General features: G+C 56.8%; 1 protein-coding gene across 15 annotated transcripts in view; it reads left to right on the forward strand.

Moving 5' to 3' along the window:
* IQSEC1 (IQ motif and Sec7 domain ArfGEF 1) overlaps positions 1-20433 on the forward strand; it is a 689800-nt gene that overhangs the window by 629316 nt on the left and 40051 nt on the right. For 14 of the 15 annotated variants that reach the window (XM_045053196.1, XM_023250063.2, XM_045053200.1 and 11 more), the window contains 3 exons: positions 1687-1978; positions 6520-7769; positions 20216-20377. In XM_045053196.1, the coding sequence (XP_044909131.1) occupies positions 6526-7769; positions 20216-20377 (1406 nt within the window). In that variant the 5' untranslated portion in view covers positions 1687-1978; positions 6520-6525. The remainder of the gene's footprint in view (positions 1-1686; positions 1979-6519; positions 7770-20215; positions 20378-20433) is intronic. The other variant, XM_045053194.1, reaches the window with a different exon arrangement.

Below are 20433 nucleotides of genomic sequence, written 5' to 3' on the forward strand. Positions count from 1 at the left end.
CAGGCCCTGTGATGTGTGGGGACAATGTAGCAGAGCTGAGCGGGGGAAGACCATTTGGTCCCAGGGATGTTACGTGTGGGGTGCTCCCTTTGGTCTGAAGACAGGATCCCTGAGGAAGGACTGCAGCCTGAGAGGGGGTGCTGTATTCCCTTCTCTCTGCTGGGCCCCTTCCAGAGAGACCCTGCCCTGGACCCAGGGATCAGAGAGCCTTCAAAGGTTGACTGATGTCTTGCAGGGACAGGGAAATGGCAAGGCTTGACCAGAGAGGCTACCGGAAGCCGTGTGAGAAACAACCTTGTCTCCTTGTCCTATGCTGAAAGGTAGTCGGCAGAAGGAACCAATGTCTGTTTTCTGAGTTCACGAATTTGGGATGAGCCACTCCCTCTCTGTCCCCACAGTCTGGTGCTTGGAATGTTGAGAGGGATGAGGGGCGGTGAGGTGGAGGGGTGTGCCCGGGCTTGGAATCCAGCCAACTTGGGTGCTGACCCCCGGACTCACCCACTCACTACCTGTGCAAACCACAGGCAGGTACCCGTACTTCTGTGGGCCTCAGTTTCCCCACCTGGAAACAGTGAGTTAATAATTCTTTGCAGACTGGTTTTAAGATTTAGAGAAAATATGGGATGCCTGGGTGGCTCAGTCGGTTGAGCTTCCAACTTCAGCTCAGGTCACGATCTCACAGTCTGTGAGTTCAAGCCCCGCGTCGGGCTCTGTGCTGGCAGCTCAGAGCCTGGAGCCTGCTTCAGATTCTGTGTGTCTCTCTCTCTGCCCCTCCCCTGCTCATGCTCTGTTTCTCTGTGTCTCAAAAACAAATAAACACATTAAAAAAAATTAAAAAAAAAAAGATTTAGAAAATATATATATGACACTGTATTCATTTCCAAGCTTGCCATAACAACCACAGACTGGTATTTATAAAAAAATGGTAACATTTGTTTTCTCACTGTTCCGGAGGGAGGCCGGAAGTCCTGTATGTTAGTGTCATTAAGGTCTCTCTCCTTGGTGGCCACCTTCTCCTTGTGTCCTCACATGGTCGTCCCTCTGTGCATGTCTGGCTCCTAATCTCCTCTGAGAAGGACACCAGTCATGTTGGATTAGGACCCTAATAGACCTCACTGTAACTTAACTACCTCTTTGAAGATCCCGTCTCTTAACACACATTCTCAAGTGCTGGGGTTAGGACTTCAAGATATAAATTCTGGGCGGGGACACGATTCAGCCCCTAACAAATGTTACAGTGCCTGATGCCCAAGTAGGTGTGGAGAGAAGAGTCACTTTTATTAATTTTTATTTAAAAAAATAAGAACAAAAAGTACAAAAATCCGTGGTTGACTCAATCCATGTGGTGGGATTGAGGCAGAGAAGGTGACCGGAGTCATTTAGGGGGTCAGTAAATATTCACTGACCACCTACTGTGTGCCAGGCCCCACTCTGGGCACTGGGGTTCATCACTGCGTGTAGTGGGTCAAACCTCTGTCCTCACGAGCTGACACGCTCATGTAGGAGATGGACAATAAGCAAAATCAATCAGTAAAGTGTGTTGGATGCTTAAACGGTGTTGCAGGGGACGCGGAGGGGGGGCTGCCTCTTGGCTGCAGCCCCCTCCCAGCTCCTGGCTGCCTGTCAGGCCCCGGGGTCTTGTCTCCCACTCACAGGAGGCCTCTCTCCTCTCTCTGTCCCCTGCAGCGTGGAGGGCGAGGCCCCCAGCAGCGAGACCGGCACGTCCCTGGACAGCCCGTCGGCCTACCAGGGCCCCCTAGCACCCGGTTCCAGCCTGAGCCCGGACCACTACGAGCACACGTCGGTGGGAGCCTATGGGCTGTACGCGGGCCCGCCGGGGCAACAGCAGCGCACACGGAGGCCCAAGCTGCAGCACTCGACCTCCATCCTGCGCAAGCAGGCCGAGGAGGAGGCCATCAAGCGCTCGCGGTCACTCTCTGAGAGCTATGAGCTCTCCTCGGACCTGCAGGACAAGCAGGTAGGCGGGACCCACCACGCGGGGACAGGCAGCCAGGCTGCTCTGCCTGGAGGACGACGCGCGGCCCTTTGCTGGGACTGCCTTGGGCAGCAGGAGTCTCAGCTCTCGGACACCGGCGTCCTGTGCTCTCCCACAGATGGAAGCATGGTTATGCGCACGCGCGCTACGACTGTGACCTTTGCATTGGCCCAGGCTGCCCTTCCTGCTCCTCCTGACCCGTGGAGGCTCTCAGAGTGAGGGCACTGGAGTGTCAGGACTTCGCCTCTCCCCCACTCACAGTCCTCATGGCCATGCACACAGGTTAGGTGGCCAGGCACTGAGGGTTTGAGGTCCCAGGAGAGGGCTGAACCTTAGGTAGCCCTAGGGAGGAGTCCCTGCGGAGAAGGGCGGGAGGTCAGTTTACAACATAAATAGCACAGGCTCTGAAAAGAACACCAAGCCCATCCACAGCCAGCGGGCGAGGTTGCTTATTATATCCCTTTCGGTTTACAACTCTGTGTTCTCGTGGGAAACGACCTCACTGAGGGCTCACTTCCTCCCAAGGCAGGGGCCTTGGCCCAGACCCACCGTGAGGTTGGCACCTGTGTGCAGAATGAGGTGGGCGCACAGCCCGCCCCTGTGGCTGGGCTCCAGGGAGAAGTAAAGACAGCTGCTTGGGGTCGAGGGGAGAGGCCTGTCCTGGCTGCGTGGTGGGCGGGGGCCAGGGCCGGAGAGCTCTTGCTTCAAGAGCAGGCACGTAGTAGGTACTTTAATAAGAATTCTCGTGTGAAACTGATGGCAAGAACCCGAGGCTGCAGCAAGCAGCTGTGCAAATGTGCAAGGCCCAACTTGTCTGGCCGGCTTCCCCTAGCTTCTGGGAGTTCCTTGGGCCATCTGCTTGTGAGTCCTGGGTGGCCACATCGACCCCTCGCCTTGCTGCCCTCCATTTGCCTCCTAGTCTTCCCACGTGTCTTTTACAGAGCAGAGGTCTGGGCCCGGTGTGGCACCTGGCTCGGAGGAGCAGTGCAGGTACTGCCCAGGGCGGATCTTCCCTATCCCCCACCCCCAGAATCCCCTACAGGCCCCTCCTCTCCCTGTTCTCGGTTCCACCCTGCGGCTTTGGACAGTCCTACTTGCTCAGCCCTCGTTCTCTTCAGTCTTCTGCCTGTGAGTTGGGAGACAGGGAGCCTGGCCAGTGGCCAGGGCCTGATAGCAAATAGCCCCCCATCCCCTGTGTCACTTGGCCCCGTAGCCAGGCCCACAACAGGGGAGGACCACCTCTGTTCCGTTTATCAGTTCCACCCAGATCCAAAGTGGATCAGAAACAGTTGATAGTAAAAGACCCCCAACAGAACCACTGAAGTAGAAGTAAGGAAGTTGAAGACCTAAGAGAGGCCCGTGGAAATAAATAATCGTCTGCTTCATCTGGTCTTACCGTGGCCACGGCTGTTCATTTTCATCTCATGCATGTTAACCAAAAGCCCATCATGTGCCACACACCGTGCTGGGTGCTGGGAAGTCGACAGTGGACAGGGCGAGGCCCCAGCTCTTGAGCCGACACTGTGGTCCAGAAGATGGATCCGCAGACAAGTTAGCAATAAAGACAGTTTAATTCCGGAACGTGATACAAACCCCAGAGATTATAAAATAGGGGGAAGAAATGGAGTGACTGTGGGAGGCGCCAGCATTGGATAAGGGTGGTGAGGAAGGCCTCCCCAGGCTGGCATTAGAATGGAGTGTCTGAGGAAGGGGCCTTCCAGGAAGCGGTAACTGCAGGTGCAAAGGCCCTGAGGCAGAACAGCAGTGGTAGAAAGGATGGCAAGGAAGAGGTGGTGGAAAGGTGAGAGGGTGTCTGAGCTGTTGACTTCCTGGCAATCCTAGCTAGAGTGGGAATAGGACAGATTACATGGGAGCTACCGGATGGAAGCAGGGTAGGGTAGGGTAGGGAAATAGGATAACACGGAGTCCCGCTTAGTGAAGGGAGCCCTCTGGCTTCAGGGCCTCTGTACCTTCTGGCGGTTTCCTATCAATGAGAACAAGAGTCCTGAGTCATCAAGAGGTGGTAGGTCTGCTTTGTGGAAGGGCGTTTCCTCTCTGTTCCCCATCCCTCCCCCAATGTTGAGAAGTGTCCTTTTAAAGGGAGAGTGAGGGCTTGCCGGGAGAGCCCCCGCTACGGGTCAGCTCCACCTCACCTCCCAGAGCCTCTGTCCTCCGAGAAGTGGGGAGTCCCAGAGCCCCTCTGCAGACTGGATGTCATGTGAGTATTGGGCGAGGGTGATGTATAGCAGGTGAGCACGTGCAGATTGGATTCCCTCCCCTGTAACCCAATAAACTTTCAGACTGGGCCTTGAGTCAGTTCTGGCCCAGACGGAAGAATGACCAGGGGGAGTCTAGGCAATGCGTAAGAGCAGGCCTGGGCCAGCATGTGTCCTGGACCGAGAGGGGCTTTGATGACAAAAACAGAGCCCATTTCTGCCTTCCCAAAGTCCCTCTTCTTTCCCCTGGCCCCTCCCCCAGATCTGGGGAGCCGGTCTCAGGCAAGCAGGGTTGCTACTTGGATTCTGAGGTCCAAAGTCAGCAGGGGAGAGAGAGCCCTGAAGTGAACCCTGGATCTGAGCTGGTGGCACTGCCATCGTGACCCCACCCCCAAAGGTGACATGAGGGGACCCACAACACAAGCCATGGATGGCGGAGAAGAGACGGCTCCCTAGAGCTCAGCCTTGGGCCCTTTATCGGCTCCATTGGCTTTCACAGCCCCACTCAAAACCCCAAGAAAACAAAGTCTGCTTACAGATGTGGAAGTGAGGTCATCTCTTTGGATGGTGTTCAGTAACTTCAGGGCAGGAGAAAAAACAGACCCACCCTGGCTGACTCTGGGCCCAGAAAAGTCGTTTTGATCCACCCCCCCACCACACACACACACACACACACTCCACGCTCCTCTCCTCTGAAGGGAGCCGCTCTGCCCAGCCTGCTGCTCCCTTGCCTGTGGGCCCCAGAGAGCTGGCGCATTCGGTTTTCGGGGGGAGCTGACATCCCAGAGCCAGGAAGTGAGGGGTCCAGGACCTGCACTGATGTGCGTGAAGCTCCAAGCCCTCTGTTCCCAGCCCACCCCACTGCGGCTCTGAGTGACCCTCTCCCCTGACTCGGGCCATAGCCTGGATTTGCTGAGCGTCTGGTTCTATTTCAGTTAGGTGTGTGTGTGTCTGTTCCCCTGGACAGGCTGTTTGCTTCTTGAGGGCAGGGACCTTATCTCTCTCTGCCACCAGCTTTGGTGTGATACCAGGCACAGAGTAGGCAGGTGGGATCTAGACAAGCAGGGTGTGGTGCACATGTGCCTCACTCCTGAGGACCTGAGACCTCTCTTGGCCCCACATCAGGTACCCCCTGTGCCCAGCACCCCAAAAGCCCTGGCTTGGCCGAGAAACCAGTTCCTTGTCTTGAGTTCTCTTTGATTCCTACAGAGCGGGCTCCTACTCAGGAACAAGGCGCGGGGAGCAGCCCTTGGGCTGTCCTTGGTCACCGAGCGCTGGCATGAGCCTCAGGGCTTTGGGAGGGTTGTGGGTCACATGGGGGAGTCCCAGGCAGTGCTACCTGCCTGCAGCCTTGCCCCGTCTCCGTGCCTCATCAAGGAGAGGGATGAGCAGGACACATGGTTCCGGACTCGCTCTGGAGTCTGGAGGCCTCCAGCCATGTGCTCAGTGTCTTCTCTGGGCCTTAGCTTCCCCATCTGTCTAGTGAGGGGCCTTGGGGACCCCCTAAATTGTAAACACCTTCCAGGAATGCCGTCAAGGGCCTTCTAGCATCTATGTCATCAGGTGCTCGCCATGATCCTACAACATGGGTCTGAGTCTGTCCCCTACTTTACAGATGCGGAAACTGGGGAAGGGCACGGCTTCAAGGCTTATGCAGAGTAACACAGCTAACGAGGGCAGGGTGGGATTGCAGCGTGGGCATCTGGCCTCGAAGTCTGTGCCTCAGTAAGGTGATTCTCTCAGGCCTCCCTGAAGCTCAGTCACACACACACACACACACACACACACCTGCCCCCAGCTAGTAAGAGCACATTGTCTGCTGTAGAGAAGAAATAAGGCCAAAAGCCTGCAGCCCCTGCTCAGCGTCCAGGATCTCACTGACATCTTTGGCGGGTCTCTTAACCTTCTCGTGCCATGGGTCCCTCCTCTCTGCAGGGGCTGCCTTCACGTCTCCCAGCATCTCCCAAGTTTCATTAAACCACAGGCCCGCAAGATGCACTAGGGCCAAAGGTTTCTATGGCCAAAGAAATTTGGGAACTCGCCACCTTTTAAAGGTTCTGAGAAGTCCCGCAGGGAACATCTTGCATTGACGTGGTGCTGCTCCATTTTATTTGGCCTGAGAACCCCTGTTTTGCCCACCTTCACCAGCTCGCCTCCGTGGTTGCCGGAACCAACTTTGGGATGTGCCCAGGCCTCTCTCTCCACATGGTGCTGCCACGGGGCTGGGCGCCAGCAGGAGCATGGGTGGGCAAGGCACTGTGCCAGCGCGCGGGGCTGTCCTCACCGTCCTATCCTCTCCCCTCCCAGGTGGAGATGCTAGAACGCAAGTATGGAGGCCGCCTTGTGACGCGCCATGCGGCCCGCACTATCCAGACGGCCTTCCGCCAGTACCAGATGAACAAGAACTTCGAGCGCCTGCGCAGCTCCATGTCGGAGAACCGCATGTCGCGCCGGATCGTGCTGTCCAACATGAGGATGCAGTTCTCCTTCGAGGGTCCTGAGAAGGTGCACAGCTCCTACTTCGAGGGGAAGCAGGTCTCGGTGACGGACGACGGCTCGCAGCTGGGGGCCCTGGTGCCGTCGGAGCGCGGCGACCTCGGTGAGCCGCCCGCCCTCAAGTCTCCCGCCCCATCCAGCGACTTCGCGGACGCCATCACGGAGCTGGAGGACGCCTTCTCCCGGCAGGTGAAATCGCTGGCAGAGTCCATCGACGACGCCCTCCACTGCCGCAGCCTGCACTCGGGGGAGGCGCCCCCTGCCGACACGGGGCGGGCCCGGGATGCCGAGCCCAAGCCGGCCCTGCACGGCGCCGACCACCACAAACTGGACGAGATGACGGCCTCGTACAGCGACGTCACCCTGTACATCGATGAGGAGGAGCTGTCGCCCCCCCTGCCCCTCTCACAGGCCGGGCACCGGCCGCCCAGCGCCGAGTCGGACCCGCGGCTGCGGGCCGGGGGCGCCTCACAGGACTACTGGGCGCTGGCCCACAAAGACGACAAGGGGGACACGGACACGAGCTGCCGGAGCACGCCGTCGCTCGAGCGGCAAGAGCAGCGGCTGCGCGTGGAGCACCTCCCGCTGCTCACCATCGAGCCGCCCAGCGACAGCTCTGTGGACCTCAGCGACCGCTCGGACCGCGGCTCGCTCAAGAGGCAGAGCGCCTACGAACGCGGCCTGGGCGGGCCACAGGGCAGCCCCAAGCACGGCCCCCTGGGCGGCCCCCCGAAGAGCCTTCCCCGGGAGGAGCCCGAGTTGCGGCCCCGGCCCCCCCGGCCCCTGGACAGCCACCTGGCCATCAATGGCTCGGCCAACAGGCAGAGCAGGTCCGAGTCTGACTACTCGGACGGGGACAACGACAGCATCAACAGCACATCCAACTCCAACGACACCATCAACTGCAGCTCTGAATCGTCATCCCGTGACAGCCTGCGGGAGCAGACGCTCAGCAAGCAGACCTACCACAAGGAGACCCGCAACAGCTGGGACTCCCCGGCCTTCAGCAACGACGTCATCCGCAAGAGGCACTATCGCATTGGCCTCAATCTCTTCAACAAGTGAGTGCCTGCCAGCCCCGCGGGAGCGTGGGGCAGGCCTTCCTCTCGTACCCCGGGGCCTTTGCACACACCTGTGGTTTAAAAATGAGCACGCGTGAGGCCGTGACACTGCGCTAATGGCACCTACAGCAGCACCTGGCATAGCCGATGCTGTCATAGAGGAGACTGGAGCCCGGTGAGCGGTGGACCCGCCCCCCCCCCCCCCCGGCCCCCAAGGACACTGTCGTGGGGAGAGCAGAGGCTCACAGGCAGCCGCAGCCGAATGAAGGGTTTCTCTGATAGAGCAACATGGGGACAGGAGTTCAGGGCTCTGTTGGCACCTAGAACAGCCCCCAGCATACAGTAGGTTCTCTGGAAACATGAACGTACAGGCTGATGTGCTGTGAAACGCTGCACCTAGCCATGAATACCAGGCTCGGGGGGTTGGATTTTATTTTCTGGGTGACGAGGGGCACGAAGGTCTTTGGGCGAGGGCATGATGGTGTCCGTGTCTGAGCAAGATCTCCCAGGGCAGGTGCAGGCTGGGCTCAGAGGCGTGCGTCGGGGAGGAAGACACAGATAAACCCGGTTCTAGCAGAAATCTCAGCAAGGTCCTGTGGGAGATGTGTGAATTGGGTCTGTTGAGTGGCCACTACCCGCCAGGAGTTCTAGAAAGGTGCTGTGGGGGCAGTCCTGAGAGCAGATTTAAGGAGGGAGAAGGGTATTTAAAGCAGGCTATTCTTAGCCCGGCCAAAAATAGCAAGCGGAAGGGGAGGGGAGCTGTGACTACTCCCTAGGAGGAGACGCTGGCGGGCTCTGGTTATTCAACCTCATATTTCACATCGTTTCCAGCCCCGGGGCTTCTGGGATTGGGGGTCATCAGACGTCAGCCTGGCACTGACCTCTCCAACTTGGGGATGTGGCCAGACTTCCCGGTGGTTATGGACACATGCCCTCTACTCTTCCCTGTGCCCTCTTCTAGATTTAGGGAGACTTGGGGCCACTTTTGAGCCATCCCTGGCACAAATGGAAGTGCTGCTCTGTCTTGGGGGTTCAGTAGGCCTCGATCCACAGGGTGGGTGTAAGGAACGGGACATTTACATGGGAGCAGCCAGAGGTCTCTGGGTCACTGGTCCTCACTCAGCTAAGAACTAAGAGTCTCAGACACCTCACATCTGCCAGGGTGCTCTCTCCTGAGACTCCCATCAACCCGTGGCTCACGGCACGTGAGGACAGCCTCACCACTGCACGAACCATGGCTGGAGCAGCGCACTAGCAGGAAGGGCCATATCCTGCTGAGCCCACCCCTGAGCTCTGTCCGGAAAATGCGTTCCCACCTGCTCCTGGGCACAGGCCAGCTCCCAGACCCAGGCCCGTGCCCTCCTGGGGGAGGCTGGAATGACCTGGGGCTCGCCTAGTGTCCAAGCCGAACTCTTGGACTGGCAAACTGCCAGAGACGTCCTGAGGGTGGGGGTCCGAGCTGCATCGGCAGGTGGAGTGCAGAAGAAAGTCCCTCAACCGACCAGTGTTGGTCTGTGTAGATTAGCTCTGTTTTGAGTTATGTGTGCGGCACGGGAATATGTTCCCGACGGAAAATGAAAGGCTTCCAGTTAGGATAGCATTCCCTTTGGCTCTTGTCATTTCGGAGCCTCTCCCCCCAGATCTTTATTCCGTGCGTGGGTGTGTGTGCTCTTAGGAACTGCAGACAGCCTGCCCGGGCTCAGACTGGCCTCTCTTCTGTACGGTGGGGCTGGGCCCAGTAGCGTCCACCTCGCAGGGTGTGAGTTGTATGCGAGCGGGTGTGTAAAGTGCTCGGAGCAGCGCCTGGCACAGAGTAAGTCGTATCCAAGTGTTAGCCACAGTTGCTGCGGCCTTGCTGACATCATCTGGGGCCTGGAGTTGTGGACGTCCTCTACTAGGATATCGCCGCACAGCTTGCTGTTGGGAGATCTCCCCCGTCCGTGTGCATGGCCACCTCCCTCCTGCTCACTGCTGTGTAGTGGGTCCTGGTGTGGCTATTCACATCACCGATCCGGCCAGTCGTTCCTACTTCTTCTTCATGATTACCAACCACCTATGACGAGGAGTGTGGATCTGTTCTTAGCATACGCTCCCAAGGGCGTCTGCAGGGAAGCTAGCTAAAAGCGGTATCATGGGGGCTTAGGTAGGCACGTTCTCCATTGAAATAGGAGCTGCCAACTTACTCTTTAAAAGGGGGCTCTGCCCATTTCCTCTCTCTGCTGCTGGATCCGAAAGGTCATCTTGCTCCCGCATGCTTGGCAACAGTCCGTGTTGTCTCCCCACCCCCAATCAGAGGGTAGAAATAATTCTCTCTTGGTCGTTTTAGTTTGCGTTTTCTAGCTTTGCGTCTGTATGTGTCTTAGCCATTTGTATTTTCCCTTCTATAAAATGCCAGTTTATATTTTTTTTTTAGATTTTTTTTAAGTAATCTTTACACCCAACATGGGGCTCGAACTTAGAACCCCGAGATCAAGAGTTGCATGCTCTACTAAACTAGCTGGGTGCCCCCAGTTTATATATATTTTTATATGTATTTATTTAAATTCAAGTTGTTTAACATACAGTATAGTATTGCTTTCAGAAGTAGAACCCAGTGATTCATCACTTAACTATGACACCCAGTGCTCATCCCAGCAAGTGCCCTCCCTAATGCCCATCACCCATTTAGCCCATCCCCCCAACACACACACCCCACAGCAACCCTCAGTTTGTTCTCTGTATTTAAGAGTCTCTTATGGTTTGCCTCCCTCTCTGTTTTTATCTTATTTTTCCTTCTCTTCCCCTGTGTTCATCTGTTGTGTTTCTTACACATATGAGTGAAATCATACGACATCTGTCTTTCTCTGCCTGACTTATGTTGCTTAGCATAATACACTCTAGTTCATGTTTTTTGCTCAGTTTTTGTCATGTTGATTTACTAGTAGTTCTTTATTTATCATGGATACTGATCCTTTGTAATTACAAACATTTTCTGTCACTTGTCCTCTTTCTAATTTTTCTTTTGAGATATAATTCACACACCATAAAATTCACCCTTATAAAAAGTGTGCAGTTCAGTGGTTCTTGGTTCTGTCTTTTAACTTTGTGCTCGTTCATCTAACAAAAGTTTTTTTTTATTTTTTTGTGTTTCTTAAATTGAGATAAATTGACATATAACATCAGTTTCAGAGCACAATGTAATGATTTCGATTTTTTCGTATATTGCAAAATGACCACAATGCGTTAACATCCCTCACCACACATAGTTACAACTTTTGTGATGAGAACGTTTAAGATCTACTCTCTTAGCAACTTGCAAATATACAATCCAGTGTGCTGTACAGGAAGGTTTTAATTTTAATTAGCTAAATTAACGAGTATTGTTTCATTTCTTTGGCTTTTCATGTTTTATTTTAAAAGGGGCTTTGCCCCGCATCATAAATATAGTTTTAAAATATTTTCTTCAGGATATTTGTATGCCCTTTAGGACTTTAAGCTGAAATTTGTTTCAGGGAACCATGCAAGGTGAGGGGTCCAATTTTTTTTTTTTTTTAAGACAGAGCACACGCACATATGCAAGGTAGAGGGGCAGAGGGAGAGAGAGAGAGAGAGAGAGAGAGAGAGAGAGAGAGAGAGAGAGAATCCCAAGCAGGTTCCACGTTCAGTGCAGAGCCTGATGCAGAGATCAATCCCATGACCCTGGGATCATGACCTGAGCTGAAATCAAGAGTAGGACGCTCAATGGACTGAGCCACCCCAGCGCACCCTATTATTATTCTGTATAGATTAGCCAGTTGTTTCCAAGCAATTTATTGAACAGTCTGTCCCTTCTCCATTGACTTCAAGTTCCATCTAATTCCTACATGAATCTTTTCACTCATTCAACAGATATTTGATATCTGTTGATATTTTCACTTATGATCTTTTCACTCATTCAACAGATATTTATTGAGCACCTGCTACTTATACCAGGCAGTGTTTTAGGGGCCTGGAACAGATCAGGGAACAGAAAAAATCCGCGTTCATGGTTAGAGGACCTGTCCATTTCTGTGCAAGCATCAGACTTTGAGTTTCATGGGTTTTTTTCTTGCTAGGACAAAACCCCTCTCTGGTTCTTTTTAAAAATTGTCTCGGCTGTTTTGGGCAGGTACTCTTCGATGTGAATTTTGGGAGTCTCGCATTAAGACCCATGAGCGATCCTGGCTGAATTTTCACCAGCATTGCCTTCAACTCAGAGAATAACTTGGGGGAACTTGTGCTTTAACAGCATTGAGGTCCGGCCACTGGTGGCGATCGAAATTAAAGTTAACTAAAATTTAACATGAATCCAGTCCCTCTGGTGCACTGGCCACGGTGCAGCTCACTAACCACACGTGGCTATATGCCTGGGAGCACAGATCTAGGACAGTTCTGTCCCCGCAGAACGTGCTCGTGGACAGCCCCGCTCTAGAGCGCTGAGGGACAGTCAGCAGCAAGTCTCTGTCCATGCGGGGTGTGGGGGAGGGCAGTGGGGCTGGCCCCCAATGGCAGGAGCTCATGGCCTCCATGTGAAGCATTCCCCTTGCCCACCAGGGAGGCTCCAGGGCTGTGAGAGTGTGTGATGGAGCACTGGGCTTCCTCCCTCTCAGCCTTCACCGCCGCCGAGCCTCAGTTTCCTACCTCCAGCAGTCGTCGTATTGGAGAAACCACTTTTCCAAAATCGTGTTCTTTAAACAGTTGAACACCTTTCTTACACAGATTGAGCTTTTCAGCTCATAAGGCCCTTCCACAGATATATGCCCACTGGCATACCCCCCCCCCCCCACCACGGAGCCTCCCAGCAATGTGACCAGATTTTCCCTGGAGCTGCCAGCTGAGGGAGGGCAGAAGATGCTAGTGGACACTGAGCAGCCCAAGGCTGGGGTTCCTCCCCAGAAGGTTCCTCTTCACCACTGCCTACTTCTGCTCCCCTCTCTCCCTGTGGGTCACTTGTCTCCCAGCCCCTGACCCTTGCCCATACCCCGGACTGCCCCAGACCCACCCCCTCCCAGTAGTAAGCTTTCCCGACACAGAACCCCAGCCCCCCAAAGGGGTACATGGCGGATCTGAATGATGCACCCAAAGTGGGCAAGTGAGCCCAAGGTCGGGGAGGAAGAGACCCTGGAACGCGAGGCCACTTGGCCGGAGGGGGATCCTGGAGGAGGCAGCAGTCTGCCTGACATCCAGCTGTTCCTCAGAGCACCTGCCCTTCACAAGCCCCGGGCCACTCATTCAGCTCACAGTGCTGGAGGGAGGATGGGGGTCCAGGAGCTAGAGGAAGGAGGGTTTCAGCCCCAGTTCTGCCACATCCCAGCTGCAGGAACTTGGCAACTCCCTGCACTCTCTGAGTCTTGCGGGCTATACCTGGAAAAGGGGCACAAGGTCTCTGCCTCCCAGGGTCTGGTGATGATTACGTAGTGGAACCAACAGCCTTGCCTAGAGGCTGCCATCAAGGAGGTGCTTATGGGTGGAAGCTGGGGCTCCTGTGCCCAGAGCAAAGGGGAGGGGGCTTCTAGGAACTCAGGCTTTAGGAGGACCCAACAGGAGGTTTGGTAGACAGAGCAGTCATAGAGAATGACAGTGGCTAACAGTGACATGTGCTTAGAGTGGGCCAGACACTCTTCTATGCGCCTGTCGTGTTTTAAATCCCGTTCCTCTGTGGGAAAGGGAGTCTGTTGTCGACCCCACTGTACAGATGGGTGAACGGAGGTTCCAAGAGGGTCACTTGCCTGAGGTCACACCGCTAGTCGGGGGGGCAGGTTGGAACTCACCCCCCCCCCACCACCCGGCTCCTGAATAGCATCCTCTTAGAATGCAGTGTGGGAACTTCTATGTGTGTAGCCCTGTGCACCCCCATCAGCTCATTGGGCCGCGGATGTAAACTGAGAGTTCAGGAGGCGAAGCCACGCCACTCATGGGAGGCCACACAGCCCAGCAGTGGTGGTCCTTGGGCCATCACCGTGGCAGGAGCTGGAGTCCCTACCCCCATGGCCCTGATGTGGCCCCCTGTTGCTGTGCTCCACCCACATGCTCACGGGTACAGGCCTCACTGTGTTGGTCTCCCCTCTGCCATGCCCCTCTCACTCCGGCAAGAGCCCTGGTGACTGTACAGAGGCCGCCTTCGTCACGGGTGGACCAGACCTCTCCCACCTCTGAGTGTTCTCATCCCCAGAGCTGCCCTGTGATAAAACAGGGGCCTCGTGAGGGAGTGCGCGCCTGGCTTCTGAGGAGCATGTAAGGAGGGCCTCAACAACCACTTGGTGTGCCCCGACTCTTGCTCGGGCTGGGAGCTGTTGACAGGGGCCTCTGAGGTCCCTTCCAGCCCAGGGCCTGGCACTTGGAGGCAGGCCTCCCCTCCACCCCATGCCCGGCCCCTGGGGCCTGCCAAGCTGCCGCCCTGCCTGTTCTTTCTGCACGCCTGCTGCCCCCTGGAGCCGCTGCGGGAGGCGGAGAGCCCTGGCGGGAGTCTGGGATGCTCTGAGATTTCACCCTGCCTACATCCACGGGCACTCAGCTGCACTCTGCCTGCGTGGGGAGTGGGCTCCGAGGGTGCAGAGCCGGGTCCGGCTCTCTCAGTAAGCAGCAGGGCTGGGGGCGGGCTTCCGATCTGCTAGCCCCACCCGCGTGCTCCTCACAAGCGACGTGTCTCTTGGGATTAATGGAGCTAAGCACGATGACAGCCAGCCCGTATACGTACATATTAGGTCCCAGGCAGCATGCACAGCACTTCGTGTGCATCACCTCCCTGAACTGTCGCAGCGAACCTGTGACGCTTGGCTCTGGGGAGCCGGGGCTCAGAGAAGTCAGCTCTCGCCTGAGGCCACAGAGCCGGACGTGCTGCAGGGTTCCAGTGGGCTGTTCGCCGTTGCTGGTAGTGGTGACAGTTGAAATGACTGGCTCATCTAGGAGCACCTTGGGCTGCTAAGAGGAAGGTCAGGGTCCCACTACCCTGGACATGAGCTACCCATCCAGCCCATGGCCCTCGCTGCCCTCACAGCCCTGGAGGTCCCTAGCCCTGTCCTGAGGATGGGGGGGGCTTATGCTGAGTCCCTCGGGCGAGAAAACAGTGGCAAAGCAGGCCCCACAGGGCATACAGCCACGCTGGAGGGCAATTCCTCCCCCTCTCTCTGTAATAAGTGCGAGCCCCACTCAGCCTGGGTTCCCAGCATCAGGAAGAACTTCGTAAAGATCAGAGCTGGACGAAATACAGTCTGAAAAGGCAGTGGTGCGCTTGCCGGTCCTGGAAGCATGCGAGCGGATGGCAGGTGGTCACTTCCTGGTAGGACACTGGAGGCATTTGAGCCTGCGTTGCCGGAGCGGAGGGCGCTTACAGGTGTGCAGGAGCTGTCTGAGTACCGAACCTGTCCCCGTGGCCAGCTGAGACCAGTCACGGGGATGGCGCGGCCTCCTGACCGCAGAGTATCCCCGGGGTACCATAGGCAAACAGACCTTTGCTTTGGTGTCTGTGAGTCAGGGCCGTTCTCCATTCCAAGTGGCAGGAACCCAATCAAACTGGTTTAAGCAAAGAGGCCTTACTGGTTCTGGACCTGAAAAGCCATTGGACGACTCTCAGCCATTTTCCCCAGAGTCGTCCTCTGCCCCACCAGGGCGGGAAGCCTGCCAGAAGTCCTGGGCTCACGGTCCAGCCTCACGGCAACCCCAGGGGAAAGAGATTCTCCTCTCTCTTTGGCTCCTGCCAGCTCACACCGCACTGCTCGCTGTGGTCAGCAGGATTCCGAGCTCTGACTGGCCAGGCTGGGGGTGAGGTCAGCCCGCGGGGTGAGGGGGAAGAGCGGGTGGGGTGGGACATCCAAAGGCCATCCAAATGGCCTAGACGCCGGGCCGGGAGGTGTGGACAGCTGCCCACTCCCACTTCTCTTCAGCTGCTCCAGCAACTAGAAACAACAGGGGAAGCCCATTGTTGGCCCTGCAGACCGCTGCTGGGAAAAGAGCCTGCAAAGCACTTAGCTTTGCGTTCCAGTAAGTGGGTGACCCCTAAGTGCGGTGCCCAGCCTCATAACTGCCCTCAGTGGAGTCCCGCAAGCGTGGCGTCACCGCCAGCTGCTCGCAGCCCTGCGACGGGAGATGCACGTAAGAGACGTCACCCGTGTGGTCTGCGCGTGCTCGCCTGTCACAGCCAAGTCTGAATCAGCGGCTGACGTGGAGAAAAGCCGGCCCCGCCTGGTGGCAGGCAGCAGGGCCAAGCTGTGGACTCTTCCGCTCCAGCCTGTCCTGCTGATGCCTTTCGAGGGCCCTTTCCGGTGGGGCCCAGAATGCAGCAGCAGGTCAGGTGTGGATGGCATAGCTGTCACTCTCGGCACCTATTGACGCCGGGCCCTGGGAGAAGTAAGCCGGCTCAGCAGGTGGATAGACTGGATTTCCAGCAGCAGTGATGGTGGGGAGGGCGGAGTGGAACTTTGGGGGGCCTCTTGGAGCAGAGGAGTGGGTTGACACTCCCAACATGCTTTCTCTCGCCTGGTAACCCGGAGCCAAGTTCTTTGACCTTTCTGTGCCCCCTTTTAGTTACGAGTCAAATAAGGCTTTTGTATCTGCCACTCCTTCTAGCAGGTCCCCCTCTTCCAGGCTCCAGAGGACATGCCCTTGACTCCTATGCTGTGAGCATTTCTATATCCCGGGAGTTGTTTCCCTTCTTTATCGCGCTCCAGGTAGGGCGTTTTTCAAGGATGGGGACTTTGTTTGGACCACAGGTATGCTAGCACAGCCCCTGGCCCAGAGCAGGTACTCAGTAAATGTTTGTGGAATGAATGAAGAAGTGACTCAAGGGGAAGAGTGTCCACCGGATCTTGGCCTGCAGGGGTTAGGAGGCCCTGAAAAGGTTTTAAAATAGGGTCCTGGTGACCCAGGCTAAGGCAGCCCTTCTCCAAGGCACGTTTTGTGCCTCCTTTGATGGGCATGCTCTGTGTGGGCCAGACCCTTGCCGGACCTAAGGGTCAGGAGCCAGGTGAGCCCCAGTCTGTGCCCTCTTCAGTCTTTAGAGCCTGGGGTTCCAGACAGGAGTCCCACGGTACCCTTGTAGGAAGGGAATGTAAAGCCACAGGTGGGGAGGGAGACAGAGCCCCACCACCGTGTCTGCGCTTGGGTGGACGCTCTGTGACCCAGTTTCCACGTCCGGACTAGCCCTCCTCGGCCAGTCTGGGTGGGCTCTGACATGCTGGCACGGCACAGGTTGATTTCTCTGGCACGCTGGCATCCATCATAGGTTGGCCAGGGGCTCTGTTCATCAAGTCTCTCAGGGACAAGACAGCGGGGGTGTCCTTCCCGGTTCCCTGTGGCAAGAGAAGGCGCCATCGCCATAAGGGATCATGCAGCTCCCATAGGAAGAGCACTGGCCAAAGCATGTCATGTGGTCCCCTAACTGCCACAAGGGGAGGTGGGAGGGCAGCACTCATGACTCATCCCGCCTGTGTCCCTTCACCCAGCAGGTCACTGTGTGTGACGCCTAGCAAGATCTGTGGACACATGCCCTTTCAGTCAGCATGGAACAGTGTGAGGGAGCAGGTGGATCCAGGACCACCGCCTGGCAGGGCCCCCAGGAGCACGCTGGGGGCCTCACTGCACTGCCAGGGAGGGTGGGGCCAGCACAGTCCTGACAGGCAGGGGACTCACAGCAGCAGATATCCAGTGCACTGGCCACGTGCTGTCAAGGAAGTTGCTGCAGGCCCAGCCACTCCAGAGGCTTCCTTGGATAGCCACATTCATCCTGACCCTGGAGCTCCCAGCCTGGCCCGCACCCCCCACCCCAGCTCCCTTCCATGCCTTCTGCCACCACATCTTCCCTCTCAATTGCTCAGCGAGCTCCTGGTCCCTGCGCAAGGCCCAGTCAGATTCCTTCCTCCTGCGACATCACTGTGAAACCTGCCGGGTGGAATCAGTCCCTCCCACATTTGGTTCAGACTGGGAGCTGGGGCCGTTGGGTTCAAAGTCAGATCCACCAGCGAATATTGTCATCTCTACCCTTGAGCTGTGTCTGAACATTGGCTGCTCTCCCCACCTCCTGCACTGTAGTCTGGATGCCTATGGGAGCCTCCTCACTGGGCTCCCACTTTGGACCTAGCCTGGCTCTTTACAGAGCAGACAGCGGGAGCTTCTCAAGCATGGACATCAGATCCCATCATTGCCCTATTCTTAATATACTGGGGCTTCTCACCCCACTCAGAGGAAAACCAGATTCCCCCTGTGGCCTGCACAGTGCTGTGGGGTCTGGCCCACCCTCCCTGCTGCTCTTCTGCCCCTCCCCCCACGCCCCCACTCTCAGCCACCCTCAAGCAGCTTCCTGGTCCTCAATCCTGCAAAACCCATGGCTGCCTCAGGGCCTTTGCATGCACTATTGCCTCCACCTAGGAAGCTCCTTAATAACTTAGGTGCCCAATGTCACCTGCTCAGAGAAGTCCTCTGATTCACCTGCAGGAGACCTTCCCTACACCCTCCTGCCATCATTCTGTCCCTTTGTCCTTGAGACCAAGGGTTAGAGCCTGCCTTTGTGTTAGGCGTTCATTCATGACCAGCCCTGTTCACTGCTATCATCCTGAGCTGGGCCTAGTGAAAAGTAGACTCTCTGTCCTTAATCTTTGAAGAATCCGCATTCCCCTGGCCCCTTGTAAGACTCTCCCTCCAGAGTGCATTCTGCTTTCCCTCTGCATTCTGCTCCTCCCTGGGTAGAGGAGACCAAATCTTGGAAGTCTGACATGCTGTGTGATGTTGGCAGGCTGGGCCTCGATCTGGGCCCCATATTGGGGATTCAGGGGAGGGACCAGGCAGGCCCCAGGGTGGGTGGCTGATGCAGGGTGCCTGAGCGAGGAGGTCCAGCCCAGCTCTCCAGTCACTGCCACACAGGAGCACAGGCCCAGGAGTGCCAGACGGTCTGATTTTTCAAGAGAAGCCAGAAATCTGGATTCTGTGTTGAGCTCTCCCAATTTCTAAATGCTGGCGACTAACTAGAATTCTTTCCACTAATGTCGCATGAGCTAAAGAAAGCCCATCTGCGGGCTTGCCGCGGTGACCCCTTGCCACAGGCTGGGGTCCTGTAGGGGCTGGCGTGGAGCAGGGCTGTGAGGGAGCCTGGCCTGCCCTGACCACAGCATGAGCAGCTGAGTGGCTGGGGAGGCCTCAGACGGGAGCAGTTCTAGGTTGGATACACCAGAGTCATGGGGAGGAATGGGGTATGTGGCAGGGGGTGGAGGTGGGGTCCCACCAGGGGTGGGGGAGCAATGCTACTCTGTCACCACTTCTGTGCTGGGCCCAGCTGGCCAGCAGCTGCTCCCTGCCAAAACTCCTGAAGGCGATGTTAGGGTGTGTGGTCATCCTGGGGTAAAAATAGCAAGGTCACCTTGCAGCAGGAAGTTTGCTTTCGCTGGCAGGTGGAAATACAGTATCTGCTGGACGCTGCCGTCAGCCAGGAGCTGCATGGTTTACGGGGACAGGTGGACACTGGCTCTCACCTTCCAGGCTCCTGGGGGACAGCAGTACACGGATCTCTACCTGCTGGAGCAAGGGAGGGGACGGCTCCCAGTTAGCGGGTAGCCCTGCTGACCTCACCCCTGCACAGTGCCAGGTACACCACAGCGGTTCCACAGCTCCTCGGGCCCGTCTGAGGCTCGGGGGTTGTCAGGGGACACCTGCTTTCTGAGGGCCACACATGCGGCCCCGTCACACCACCCTGTGAGGTCAGCCAAGCCTGTCCTGGGCCTCCTGCCCAGCCCCTGAGGGGGCTCCCTCCACCACAGCCCACCAGGGCCCCATGGCTCCCAGTGCAGGTGGACACACTCAGCCCTGCAGGGCCAGCCCAGCCCTTCCCGGAAACTCCCTTTGCCCAGGAGGGGTCAATGCTGCACCTTTGCTTTCTCTCCCATAAGTTGGAGCTAGTCACGAGAACCTTCCACGGTGCTTACCGCACAGATCATTCCAGGCACCTGACTCTGTTCAAACTCAGGAAGTCCTTACGAGGGTGGTTGAGGCCCCTGGTGAGGTGACAGGGCTGTCAGTCTCCTAAACAGCCCAGGTTACAAGAGTACCGACCGGCAGGGGGAGTGTGAGAAGTAAGTTAATATGTGTAGGTGCTTGGACATCGGTGTTTAGAGTAAGTGCTCAGCGCCTATTAGAGACTGTTTACTCTCGGTGGGTGGAGGGCAGGCCAGCATATGCTGGGCAGGGGGTTCCAGTCTGCCTGGCTGTGAAGTACAGGGCAGTGCAGAGTGGTGGGGGGGGGGGGGGGGGGGGAGGGTCCCTGCTCCAGCACCCGTGCCCACACTCCTGCCAGTGGCCCAGTCCCAGCCCATGCCCGGTGCACAGTCTGGGCACTCCCGGGTTCCCCCATATTGCGGGCTCCGGGCGGAACAGGATAGGGCACTTAGGGTACCCAAGGAGGAGAGAGGCAAGCCAGGAGGGGCTGGGACACCCAGGGCTAAGCCTTTCTCTCGTCCCATCCCCAGGAAGCCTGAGAAGGGCGTCCAGTACCTCATCGAACGTGGCTTTGTGCCTGACACGCCAGTGGGGGTGGCCCACTTCCTGCTGCAGCGCAAGGGCCTCAGCAGGCAGATGATCGGCGAGTTCCTGGGCAACCGACAGAAACAGTTCAACCGAGATGTGCTGGAGTGAGTTCCACGGCTGGGGGGGGCGGGGGCAGGGACCTGCGGCGCACGCAGCGTCA

The sequence above is a fragment of the Felis catus genome, chromosome A2, assembly GCF_018350175.1.
Source record: "Felis catus isolate Fca126 chromosome A2, F.catus_Fca126_mat1.0, whole genome shotgun sequence".
Classification (NCBI taxonomy): Eukaryota; Metazoa; Chordata; class Mammalia; order Carnivora; family Felidae; genus Felis; species Felis catus.